Source organism: Ambystoma mexicanum, chromosome 5q (assembly GCF_040938575.1).
Source record: "Ambystoma mexicanum isolate Mex_15411 chromosome 5q, UKY_AmexF1_1, whole genome shotgun sequence".
In the NCBI taxonomy this organism is placed as follows: domain Eukaryota; kingdom Metazoa; phylum Chordata; class Amphibia; order Caudata; family Ambystomatidae; genus Ambystoma; species Ambystoma mexicanum.
In genome coordinates this window covers 1,276,736,022-1,276,749,907 of record NC_090933.1, presented here as the reverse complement: position 1 = coordinate 1,276,749,907, position 13,886 = coordinate 1,276,736,022, and the positions used below count along the sequence as shown (strand labels likewise).

Below are 13,886 nucleotides of genomic sequence, written 5' to 3'. Positions count from 1 at the left end.
GAGCAGGCTTGTCCAACCTTTTTGAATGTGGGGCCGAAGCATTAACTTTTTGTCACCCGGTGGGCCGACGAGCCAAAAGTCAACGCCCTCACCAAAAGCAGTATATTCAATATCGATGGTGTGTGACCTTTGACACAATAGCATCACAGGCAGTGATAGCCATGCAGTCCCAAAGATAGCTTTTGTCAGGGACAGTGATCAAAGGTAAGTTTCTTGTAATTTCTTCCAGTGTGTGTGTTGATATTTTTCTGAAATAGTGGGGTTGACCGAGCGTAGCAAGGGAGCTATGATCTAGGGAGGGTTTGGGGGGGGTTTCTAGCACCCCCAGCACCCCCCCCCCCGCCCCCCCCCAAGGTGTCTTTTTCAAATATAGGGCTGAAATGGTGCATTTTACATCCGGAAATGTGGCCAAAAAGCCATAAATTTACAATCAGTTCTAAAGGGGAACATGTACCTTCCATGTCACCAACAGCAGACAAGAACATTGTAGAGCACAACACGTTTTAATCAATGTGTCCACAGTGTAAGACAGCACTGTCACTGATGTAACACATTGGCAATGCTGGTTGTGCCCAAAATATGCCTCTGTAGCAACATGTCTATGCTGGTGGTTCCCAATTTAGGCCAGCATTGTCCTGTACAACGCATGATTGATGCTGCCTGAGCATGTGCAGTGCGCCCAATACATATGGCAGCTTATCTCTGTTATACACATTCATTACTTCTGTGGTAATGAAAGAAGCATAATCCCATTCAAAAGATAAAATGTGGAAAATTGATCACCCAAAGGTGAACCCAATTACTCCCATCTTAGTCATAGGGCAAAGTAGGAGTTTGTCCAACCCCAGAAAACCTCAAAGGTTTTTCATATTGTACCTGTTGTGTACGTGTTATACTTGTGATACCATGCCTCCCCTACACAACACGCCACGCCACTTTGTTAGCAATGATTTTGTCATCTAAATTAAGTAGAAAGACGCAGCGATGGGAACAATGTGCCTAGCAATGGAAGCTTTCAATTTTCCATCAAACACCAAACTAAATGAATGGAAAACATTTGAAGCAAACAGAACTAATTCAGATAGCAAGAGATGAATGCTGACCCTTATTCTCGTAGGATGTTGTGCAACAAGAGGAGGAAGGAATAGCAGAACAGGGTCAGAAGAGGAGAATCAAAATCCATCTTTCGGCTGAAAAGAATCTTGTATTGAACAATACACCCTGTGTATCTCAGGATGATTTCAGAGAAAGCACCTTTCCACATACTATGCCTGAAGAGGCATCCGCGTGTGCCAAATATCCTGAAGAGGTACAAAGCATTCCACAGTATAGAGAAGTTAAATATAATGCTGAAAGCACACACATCGCAGCAGTGAGCGCTCAACCCACTGAGCTATCATATTGGCTATAGTAAAATGAGCAATTATTCGGTAATGGATACCATTAAACTGGTAACTGAGATTTAACAGCAGACCAGTTAAATTCATCTGCAGGTCTGGTGCAAAGTTGGCCGCATGTCAAGCATGCATACATCTACTTTTCAGGGTTCAGAGGTTGGCAACATAGGGAAAGCAGCGCACTCACAGGACATCCACACCCATTCAAATTAATGAATAAACCAGGCCATGGCCTGTGACTGGGGACACCAGAGGCAGTAACAGTGCTCCACCACGGTCCGGAATTCGGGTCCACAGACCCGACACAACATTGAATAAATAAATAAGCTTGGTTTGTTACTGCCCCTTCCAGGGGGCACCAGAGGCAGTAACAGTGCTCTGCCAAGGCCCGGTTTATTTATTTATTTGCCCAATGTTTGTCGGGTCCGTGGACCCGATTAATTTATTTGCAATGCTAGCTAGACCCGGCCAGCATTGCGGAAATAAATAAATTAATCTGGTCCACTGACCCGACAAACATTGAGCAAATAAATAAATAAACCAGGCCATGGCCTGTACTGCCTTTGCACCAGAGCCACGGCTCGGTTTATTTATTTCTTTGTTTAATTATTTGCTTAATAGTTCCTTGTTTTGGTGTGCAGTTCGGTTGCAGTGCTTCTGTATTTATGTTGATTGGATGAGGATGAAGGTGAACATCAGCGAAGGCTGCATCTTCCTTGAAGCGGTCTGCAGGAATGATAGCTTTGCTGTTCAATAGTGTGGTTTTCCTACTCATGCCGTCTGGTTGAAGATCAGCGAAAACGTTGTCTTCATTGAATCGGTCCATTAGGTTAATGGTTGGGTTGTTGGTTACTAGTGCTTTGTCGTCTAGTCTGGTGTGTAGTGGGTGTTGATGGTGCCCTTCTATTCTCGTGATGTATGGGATGAGGGGTTTGTGGTCTTCCAACCCTCTTTTCGGTTGCTCCTGTCTTTTCTGGCTGTCTGGGCCGATTCTTTGCTTGTCTCAAGGTTTCGTCGTTTGGGTATCCAGGTTCTGAGGTTGTCGCGAGGTATGGTGTAAGATATAAGCATTTTTCTCTTTCGAAGTTTGTTCTGATGATGATGGTTTTGGGCGGGGTGTTTCCTGCATTTGAGGCTGTTAATACTGCGGGCAGTTGGATTTGTGTATCCATGTCCGTTCTTCTCTAGCTCGGCGCCCATTCCTGCTCCGGGGCAGTTTGGTTCTTGGTGCAGAGATAACTGGTCAAGTGACCGACTGTAATGTCTTGTGCTAGTGAGTACTGGTGTTTCCTCTGTTGGTAAGCTTGGGTGCTTTTGGGTGTCATCTGTTCTTCCGTCAGTGGGTTAGGTGTGTCCTATAGGTGCACTGTCCTGGGGCGTTGGGGGTACTGGCCGTTCGGTTGTCGGTGGTCTAGGACTCAGTGCAGGTCTCTATCGATGTTGTTGTTGGAGGAATTGGTGGCAAGTTGATACAATACTATCACTGTGTGGTCCCCTCTAGATGCGGGGTTAGTCTAAACAAAATTTCGGTACAAAACTAAACACAGCTAGACCGAGTGCAAGACTAAAACACAGCCAGACTTGAGTACAAGACTAAACGCAGCTGGATTTGAGAATCCTGTATAGTGGGAGAGAGTCCTACACCCAGAAGTGAGTACAAGATTAAACACAGCTGAATTTGAGTACAAGACTAAATACAGCTAGATTTGAGTGCATGTTAGGGAGAATTCTTAAAAATGTGCTAATTCCCTCCACCTTAGAGAACCCCAGCAACTTTGCTGGATTTTGAGGACTTGATTTTTTTGACCTGGAGAGAGTGAGACCCTTTTCCCCACTCGTGTGTTTTCGTGTGATTTGTTTTTTTTTATTTGTAATTTTTATTTTTATACACTTTCTTTTTGGTTATGGAGTCTAACCAACTCCATAGGCATCATCTTTTACAATTGTGCCACAAGGCACCTTCAGTGCAGTGCCACAGAGAAGTCTCCATATTTCGCAGAAAGAGGAAGTAGGAGGATCCAAAGTTGGGCGCCCTCCCGTCCCCTGCACACTATGTAAAGTCTCCAGATTTCCCCAGGTTTAAACACCTTCTCTGGGATCAATTACTGTTTCCCAGATCAGTAAAGTGAAATTGACTTTACTTGGCATTGTACTTGCTAGATCCAGCCCAACCTATCCTACAATAGAGTGCTGGAGGGCTCACTTAGTATCCCCTGTGTCTAAATGCTCATGTAACATTTTTTATGTTACCCATTCCTCAATTGACTGACTGGTGGCAGTGGTTTCGTTTCGAACTACCAAGCTTTGAATTTACTGCGACCGTCCACGGACCCGGTAACGTTAACCGTGGGAGCCATCTTTTTCAAAATGACATCCAGCCATCTTTGCTAAAATGGTGCTCAGTCTTCTTTTTTCGCCAGGTCTTTGTGGAAGGGTCCTTCTAGAGAGTTTCTCTGCACGCCAAACCAGGTTGGGTCTCTGTTCATTCGCCTTTGGCAGGCTTCAGGAGTGAAACCCGCCTTTGGTTCCAGAGTGTCTGGGGTAGGCAGGAAGTGAGGGAGGTGCCCGAAACTCTGTGCTTAGTCTCTTAGGAGACCCAAATACACTCTGTGGTGATTGACTGGCCGGCATGGACAGCCATCCTGCTGGGTGAGTGACAGCTAGGCTGGAGTGAATGGTAGAGAACTGAATAAAAGGCGGTCCTTTGGCTTGGAAGGCAGTCTCAACCACTGGACGAAGGATCCGAAGAAGAGCTTGAAGAGGATGCCTGCTGCAACTCCTGGACCGTTGGTTTGCCCGGTGAAGCCCTGCTGCAGTGACTACTTGCCAAGTTTGCATCGACGGAGATGCCACTGCAAGGACGACTTCTCCCTTTTGAGTTGGTGGGACCAATCAACTCCTAAGTAAGCCACCTGGACACCCATCTGAGCTGGTTGAATTTCCTCAGAGTTGCTGCAGAAAACCGTGGAGCCAGGGACTGGGACATCAGATTGTGTGTTGCTTGTAAGCTGGCCTAAAGCTTTTGGAAGATCCTCCGGACTCCCACGAAGCAGGACTGACCAAGCCTGAAGCCCCCCTCCCCCCACGCCCCTTAGTCGAGTGCAGGACATCAGATGTGAGGAAAGTCCACCTTGACAGCCAGGAACCGTGCTTATTGCTATTTGCTGTACCGCAAGGGGCTGAAATACAAAACAGCCACTGAAAGTAAAGTTTGCCGGTTTCCAGCTTTGCCAGTGCAGTGCAGGAGTCCCCAGAAGCCCTCCCTCTTGTCCCCACAACTGAGGGCCAGGAACACCAGGATCTGCAGAGCTGCACAGGAACAGAAGTCATCTGCTGCACTTTTCTTCAACCTAAAGGTAATGTACAGTCTAAGAGAACTTAACTCTTGTTGTGTAACCTCACTTGTCCTCATTGGAGACTTGTATTGGTTGCATCTGTAGAGTTGCTAACAGCTTCTTTACCTCACAAGCCTAATCAGCTTGTGGCCCTACTTTGATTTCTTCTTTTCTACAAAGACTTCTAAAACATTGTGCAAGACTTTTACTTACCTGCAAGAAGTGCTTCTGTTCACCTTGAGTTTTGCTAACTTACCATTGGCTGTCCTGGCTCCCTGAATGACTCTTCTCTCCTCTGCTTATGTGTTGTCTTCTTTCCAGGAAGGGGTTAACTAACTTTGCATTGGGGGTTACTAAAAGTACTTACCTTCAGAATATTTGGGTGATCTCTTGTCTTGTTCTAATTAACATATTCCTAAATCTGATTCTATTGAAGTCACCTGAGGGTGTAGGTAGTGTCTGTGGGCCATCCCAAATGGGTACTTGCTGATTTGGAAATATGAAGAGTGTGTATTTTTGTAGTGTATTTGAGTGTTCCTGTGATATTGCCCCCTTCGCAAGAAGGCTTATGAAGAAGGCTTACTCTGACTGTTAAATTAATAATTGTTTAATCAAGAAACCTTGTGTGTAAGAGTTTATTTGAATACTTGTCACTGAAAACCTCTGTAACTCCCCTACAGCTCATATTAACCCTTCTTGAGATAAGCCTGGCTGCTCAACACGCTACCAACCTGTGTAGTACAGACTTGTACCAAAGGTTGGGTTCCTACAGGGTTGTTGTAGTGCAACCAAAGGATACTGCATACAATCTTGTCTAACAGTGGTGAGTGACTGCCCGCTGCTATGACTTGTTTGTTCATATATTCTGTTCATTGGAATGCTGATTTGTGTTGTGGTCACTCCGCACCCTATAGTACCTACTATATCGTGGAGCTTAGCTTTATACCTTCAGTGTGGCTTTCAATTTCGCCTGGGTGACACAATTTTACAGTACTTGATCATTCAATTAAGCACAGATGGGAGGTAACATTTCGTGTATTCACCTTCATTACACGTATGGGTGTCTTGTTTCCCTCTTCTGAGCCAGTATGGTGGCCTGCATGCATTTCCCTGCTCAAATGGCCCCTTGCGCATAATCCCCTTCTCACCTTTACGCCAGGGTCTCACTGTGTCCGTAGAATTCAGCCCTTCACTCCCAAGCTTTATCACCGCGTATAGGTGATCATTCCCCACTCCATCTTGCCTCTGAACCGCACGTGCATGCTTATTCATGTGCCCAGCTGCCACAGGCACTACACCTGGCAGCATACCATGACTGGACAGCTGCCTCCTACTTGCAACATCCCATCTTCTTTAGGGCTCACGTTGCGGCTTTCTCCATGTTTTGCCTGAATTCTGCCAGTGTCGCTGATATGGCTTGGTTATTGGTACTTGCAATAATCTCCCTATTTGTCCTGCACAGGCCCCGTTCCAGCGCTACGCTTGCCTGGATGTGGGATTACGAGCCGTGCCTAATATTTTTCAGGTACCTGCTGCATGCGTGGTTGTTTTCTAGTCCGCTGTTAGTGGTTTGGGCTGATTCTATTCTCCTGCACGTCTTTCAGCTTAGGCTTGCAGGGGTCACTTCGTCCTGCGAGGCCAGTGTTTACTCCGGCACACTTTGGTTTCCAATTTAACTAGAGTCGTCCCAGCATCCGAGTACAGTGCAGTAAATGCTATTGGGATGTGTGACGCCTCGATCATTCAGGCTTTTCGCTTGTCATTTATTCGCTATCATAACATAGCTCCTCTGTTTCTTGTGGTAGAGAGTACCTGAGTTACTTGCTCCTCGCTTAATGGGTTTCATGTCTCCGGCACCCAAGCAGCCATAGCACCTATCTGCAGTGCAATTGAAGGAAATCCGACCCTGATGTCAATCCCGTGTGGGTTTCATCCCGGGCTGCCGACAATCTTGGGTGTCCCTCACAGGAGCTGTACCGTGTTGTGGTGTCCCGCACCCGCGTAGACTAGTCTTCCTGAAGCCGCCATCTTTTGTCCTCCCACTCAGTCGCGGACTTCAGTGGCCTGTTCTCTGCCATCATTACGCTTTGTTTCCGTGCCCAGTGGTACGCACCACCTTTATTAAAGCAGTGATGAATTAATAGTCACTGATGCTCATTTTCGCCTCTGTTTCAGGGCAGGAGTCACAGGAATCGCGTCCTATTACATAGCTCCTTAGCCACGCCCATCCCTCCACCCCCCATGCTTCATTCTTAGTGTGAAAATATTGTATCCTATTCACACAGCTGTTTCGTACATTGAGATGCACATGAGTTCCTGGGGTTATATTTGTAGATTGTTATTGTGCTTTTCACTCTGGGAATGCAAAGCTCAAGTGTTTTTAAAGGATCATTTATTTTATATTACACTAGTGTAGGGACTATTGTTATCGCAGGCCTTCCCATTAGCACATGGTGTACCAGCTCACCCAGCATGGGAGTCAAACACTTGCACCTAGCGGTTGTGGCGGGACAGGAGGACGACACGAACACACAGAGGACATTACAAAGATGGGTTTATTATTTCAAAGATGGGTTTATTACAGAATAAGGCCTAACTTTCCCTATTGCTATGGGGTATTTTCTACCTATCGAACTAAGATGATTGTCAGTCGTCTGTGAATGTCCCAAAGTATTTCGTCATTCCAAAAATGAACCCTACCACTATTATAACTAAAGACCAGAGAATGGCTCCCTTCTCCGTAGTTTTGCTCCTTGCAAATGTCATCTTCTTGGTTCTTCTTAATAGACTTTTCTTTCTCAAAATGTGGTTTCTTTGATCCTGGACGAATACTTTGATCCATATTAATAGGTTTTGCGCATCTTTTGTTACCCAGTTGGGATTGGCCATCCGGGGGATCATGTTTCACTTCTCTCCTGGATAGTTCTTGTCTTGTACTGACTTTAGGGTTTCTGGATTTCAGCTAGATACATTCTTTCCTTTTCCAATAAAGGGGTACTTCCCCTTTTATGCAGACCCTACAATTCTCCCCCTTGAGGTTGTGTTCTCTTCATTCATAGTATTCTTTCTCTTCATAGCATTCTCTTTCTATTTGTCTTTTGACACACATAGCACTCTGCCTTTCTCCCCAGGTGTTAGGTTTGTTTTTAGATTCTCTTGACATTTATTGCAATTGTTTCATCATTCCACTTTCTTAATTTCCATGTTATGCTCTTGTCTATTTGAAAGGGACAAGTATGAGCAGTCCCAGAACGATTCCCCAGCGGCCTCCCGAATCTCCCGCTTTCCCCATTATCATGGATTCTCTGGGACGACGTCTCCAGGGCTTCCCTTCGCTTGGGGTGTCGTCTTCGCATTCTCGGCTTCTCAGTTACTCTGGGGCCCCTGCTTATCTTGTGGACAGATTGGCATCATGTAGGTATCTGGGCGGTATGCTGCTTCGACCGCCCAGTGCTTTCGGCATTGTTTTATGAACCGCCTGTCCACCATCAACTTCTCACCCCCCCCCCCCAACTGATGATGCGCCTCCAGCGCTCTGCTTTTGGCTCCAGAGCAGTTTCTAATCTGTGCTCTGCGGGTTGCAGAGTCTCCTCCTATCTCAGGTGTTACCGAGCCATCCCTGGCTGATGTTGGTGTGCCTCTCCCTCTGCTTTTTGCGACGTCTGTCTGCTCCAGCCCCCTCATCCCAGTTAAATGGGAATTTCCATTTAAAGTGATCTGCTCTTTCTTGTTGGCAATAATGTTAGTTCTCTCTTCACACAAGTCTCTGTATTGTACGTTCTTTTGTAGGTCTGAAATTCCCAAGTATGCCACTTTGGGGTACCCTTAAGGGAGTTCCTCACAGGAACGGGAGTCTTTGTGCCCATAGGATGGTGAGGGGGGGGGGGGAGTCTGCCGGCGATAACCCACTTGCCTCGAACAGGGTGTTGCGGAGCAGGCTCACCTCCCTAGCCTCACGAGGCAGAGCGAAGGGGGACCTAGGGAGACGGGACGACTTCCCTAGATTCGTCACAGGGTTTACAGATGATGGTGGGATAGGCAGAACCACTGGTTAATTGGGGCAAGTATTCAATATATGGCGTTGGGCCAGATTTACTACTTTGAAAATGAGGGTCCTCACATAGTAAGTGCAGGCTAGTGCTAGATTAATTTAGCATGCCAGTCTGGAAGCCAGCTGGCGGGTTTTGGGATGCTGATCAACTACGTTTGAGGCTACCTCTCTACCATCTGGGAGGGAAGTTTGACTGAAGTGGCCCTGAAAGAGTTCATGAATGAGGCCAGAATTGCAAAGGACTTGCAACTTCACTTGAAGTCTTGCCTTATGAGATTAATGGCCTGCTCCTTAAGGCTAGAGTCATGATAATACTAAGTCAACTGGACCATCAACTGACTTCATTACTCTTGCTTGCTGTAATGAACCCAACCACCATCTGCTGAGCACACCTTTTGAAATGCATTCCTGTAGGATTTAGATTTGGCAAATTAGTCCGGAGATGATGGGCTAGCTTTTCTGAAAAATGTTTGTGCTTAATGATTTGGCTTCAAATGTCAGTCTAGCTGTTCATTAGCCTGACACTCGGTACTTATGAGGATGAAACTCGTGTCTGATGAATGCTGTATCCATGGTGTGTGTGGAAGATGCCATATTGTGATTTTATTAGAAAAAAGGTTATGGGATGATTGGGACGGGTAAATCGTGGTGATTTCAGATTGCATAAAAAAATCCATTCTCTAACAAATACCCATCCCTTTCTCACCCATCTGGCATGTCATACATGCTGCTTTTAGTTGCTTTTATTTATAGTGTTGGAAATTCTAGTGGGTGAAGGTTTTTGATGTGCTGCTCTTGGCACATGATACAGTATTACTACAAAGTTGGTTCAACACCATAATTGTTTTTTAAATTCATTTGACACACTTGTATCAGAGACTAGATCCTTTGGTAAGTAATTTATTTTCGGGGGAAACGTCATTTTCTAAGTTGCGAGGAACAATTTCTCTGCTGCCCCCTAACATTAATGATCACTTTGCACATGTGAAGAATGTGCAGAACTCATTGCGGGCAACTACTAGCCGGGTCCTGAAATGTAAAGTTCAGAACCTTTTGGGCTTTTCCACTTGTATCTTATAGAAACCCCTCGTTGCTGGATGAGACCGGTGAGTGGAAAGACATCCAGCTTCCTGGAGGTGCTCCCTCAGACCTCTTGTAATTTGGAGGTAAGGTGTGTGCCCATGAAGGATGTGGGAATGAGTGGCATATGTATGAACACAGTCCATCTTCAATTGATTGAAATGTTAAACACACTCAAACACGCCTATACCAACTATGGAGTCTTATATAATTTCATGCTCAAAGCATATCCCAGACATTTCCTGGGACGTCGGTTGTTACTATACTCCCTCGTGACTTAACCTGTAGCAAACCACCATCAAAATGGGAGTGCTGCACCTCCTTGGTTGCCAAGTACTTATTACAAACGAAGTCTAAAGCAAAGCATTTGCAAGAACGTATTTATCCTCATGTGGAGAACTACGCAGACTGAGTATAACAGGAGCTGTGTTCCTTCTTCTCAGGCCAAGAAGTATGCCATGGAGCAGAGCATCAAGAGTGTCCTGGTGAAGCAAACCATCGCACACCAGCAGCAGCAGCTGACAAACCTACAGGTGAGAGGCATTTGGAGATCCTCTGTGTTCTGAGACGTGACCCTGTCTCTAATCTTGCAAGACTCCGTCAAATACATTAGAACCAAAGTCCACCCCTGAAGGCTGCCTGGAGCCAGGTATCTTCCTTTCCCGTGCCAAAAATATATATATATATATATATATTAATAAAACACTGATTTAACCAAGTTGGTGTATTTTACCTTGGTCTACAAATTAAAACTGTGTACAATGCCTGCTCTTCCCCTTCCTATAAAGTGTTTGGTGGTTCTTCCCTCCATATATACGGTTTGCTTTTGTTCCGTCCCTTCTAACCTTTTGGGGCGGGTCTCTGTATAAGAGGCAATGGTGTGGTTGAGAGACGGATCATCTTTTGAGTAGTGGCCCAGGCTCAGCCTCTGCATCGCTAGTAACTGGAACCAGCAGTATTCCCCCATCGCTTATCTGCTTTTGGATGGAAGGATAATACTACTTTTCCTTGCCTTATGCTTCTCTCCCTAATTTGTGTTTTACTAGTAATTTTCTTTGTGTTAATGTTAGTAATATTTTTCATTAATGTGAAAAGTCAAGATCTGATGCAACAGGCGGATGTTAGGAATACATGCTTTACAGCATAGACTGCTATGTAATGTGTCTGTGCCCTCTGAGTCATTTGTGGCAAGACTCCATCCCAGCCCCAAATATTTGTGAAATGTAGTACTCTAAGGGGAAATGCAGAAGACATCTGTTTTTAAATAATATATGTGGACAAGGCTGTTAAATTTGATTGTTACTCAGAGGGCTCATCTTCCACCCCCCACCCAGATCCCACTATGTCATTGTTGCAACTCTGTTGCATAGTCTACAGTTTGGAGATGAAATTCACACTAATAACCAGGTGTCAGTTTCCTCTATTGGCAAAAGTTTCGTTTAAACGAGAAAAGAAAATGATTTGTGGTTTATACTGATCGCCAACAGACTGAACTCTATCTTTACTGTCTTTCAGATGGCAGCAGTGACAATGGGCTTTGGAGATCCTCTTTCACCTTTACAATCGGTCAATAGAATTATTCACTTCTTATGCATTCTTTGTTTTGTGTAGTCAGTTTTGTAAGGTGGGGAATTGTTTCAGTTGTGTTATGGCTCTTTGATATGAAAGCACCTTCTAAAATTGTATGTATCAAAATTGAAGACGCAAGATGTGTGAAAAAAGGTAAGAATTGGAACCGCCCTGATTGGCAGCCCAGACACCAATCATCTGCCTGACAATTCTATGGGTCGACTAACCGAAGATAATGCTTTAGTAATGTGGACCCCTTTTTGGTGAGACAAGTGCTGTTCTAGGGATGTTCTTCAAATGACATTCGAGGGTTGGGGAGTTTAGGGATATGTTCACTTGTCTTTATTTAACGAGAGTACCCTTAAAAGCTTAGGATGGCATTAAAGCAGTAAGGGGAAAGAATGCGGAAAACCTAGATGTGCAGACTGGAAAAGCAGCTCATCTGCCTAAGCAAGACAATGTAACTGTACGTACAGTGCTGTGTACCAATCCTGTGTTCAGCATGATAGCCAAGGGGTCCGTGAGCAGCACTTGTATTTTTCTGATGGAATTGTCCTTGATGAATTTTTCTCCTTTATCCATTATTCGTTGTAGACATGTTTGTCGAGGGGAAATTAATCGAAGGGTTGTTTCATTTACACTTTCCTGCCGTGTACATGCATCCAGTTTTTGCAGGTTTAATCACCTGTCTGAAATTAGCAATTGATTTCAATTAAGCACTTAACTGTTAATCAGTTAACGCCAAGAACTCTGAACTAAATTTGCAACAGTGGACTTTAACCTGTTACCTGGGGAAACCATTTTTACATTCTTAGGGCCTGCTTTGAGGTATGGACTGGATGGCCCCATCAAATCCACACCTATTGTCAGTGATTATTATAATCTGCAACTCTGCTTAGATGTGTTGTCTTTATCAATGCACGGTTCACTATAAACGCAATGCTTGTTCCTAAATCAGGCTTTGCACTTGTCCTCTTGTTTGAATGGTTTCTACCGGCTTTGTGCTGTGAGGTGGGGGGAGCAGTGGTGGGTGTGTGAGCCCCTCTGTCCCACAGATGGCAGGATTTCTTCTGAAGCGTTCTCTGGTCCCCGAGTAGTAATGGTAGTTGATCACAACTCTTGTAGGTGAACAGAGCTGTATGAAATACAGTAAGACAGTCATTAATTTAATGTCCAAAAATACGTAATATGTGAATGAAAGTAACACGATTTACAGGTAAGTAGACTTGTTTACAAAGTCTCTAGATAGTCTAGACTATTGAGGATTGTTGGGGAGAATTCTCAGAAATGTGCTAATTCCTATCTACTTTAGAGACCCCCTGCAACTTTGCTGGATTTTGAGGACCTGAATTTTTACCTTGGAGTTTGAGACTATTTTTTCCACGTTCTCGTGTATTTTTAATGTGATTTGAACACTGTTTCTTTTGGTTGTGGAGTCTGACAAACTCCATAGGCATCATCTTTTACGTCATCACACAGCATCTTAAGTGCAGTGGCACCAGGAAGTCTTTTAGATTTCCCAATGTTTAAATACCTTCTCTTGGATAAACTACTGTTTCCAAGAGTAGTGAAGTGACATGGACCTTACTAACATTTGTAACTTTCTAGAATCAGCACACACTATCTTACAATAGGGTGCTGGAGGGGTTACTTAGTATCCCCTCTGTCTTTTTTCTCATGTAACATTTTTGTTGCCCTTTCTACAAATAACGGCTAGTGGCAGTGGTTTACTTTTTACTACCGTGGTGTGCTTTTACTCCGGGCTGCTTTTGCTAATTTTTCTCAAAATGGCCCAGTCTTCTTTTTTCGCTATTTCTTTCCTGGAAAGGTCCTTCTAGAGATTTACTCTGCGTGCCAAACCAGGTTTGGTCCCTTTGTTCGTTTTGTGTTTGCCGGGATTCACGAGTGAAGCCTGCCTCTGGCTCCATGGTGTCTGGCGGGGACATGAAGCGAGGGAGGTGCCTGAAACTCCCTGTGCTCTTGTCTCATAGGAGACTGCTGGGTGACGACAGCTAGGCTGGAATGAATGTGAGAAGCCTGCATAAAAGGCAAGGCTTTCTGGCTTGGAAGGCACAGTCGACGAATGGACTAAGGAATCCGAAGAAGAACTTGGAAGAGACGCCTGCTGCAACTCCTGGACCATAGGTTTGCCCGGTGTTGCAGCAGGCTGCTGTGCTGAAGCACCAAATCCGTCTCGACTAGAGACTTCTCCCCTTGAGTTGGTGGGACCAATCCACTCCAAAGTAAGCCACCCGGACATCCTCTCGAAGCTGTTTGAATTTCCACTGCAGTTGCTGCTGGAAACAGTAGAGCCAGGGAGAGGAACACCAGTTCGTGGGCATTGCTTTTAAGTTTGCCAAGAGCTCCAGGAAGATCCTCCGGACTCCCAGGAAGCAGGACTGACCGAGCCTGAGCCACCTCAACAGGGTGCTGGACCCCAGATGTAAGGAGAGC

The 13,886-nt window shown here is 45.1% G+C and overlaps 1 protein-coding gene across 4 annotated transcripts in view; it reads left to right on the top strand.

Moving 5' to 3' along the window:
• Window positions 1-13,886, top strand: part of PUF60 (poly(U) binding splicing factor 60) — a 243,117-nt gene that overhangs the window by 25,762 nt on the left and 203,469 nt on the right. For all 4 annotated transcript variants that reach the window (XM_069621851.1, XM_069621850.1, XM_069621849.1 and 1 more), the window contains exons 3-4: window positions 10,307-10,396; window positions 11,379-11,429. In XM_069621851.1, coding sequence (XP_069477952.1) covers window positions 10,307-10,396; window positions 11,379-11,429 — 141 coding nt within the window. The remainder of the gene's footprint in view (window positions 1-10,306; window positions 10,397-11,378; window positions 11,430-13,886) is intronic.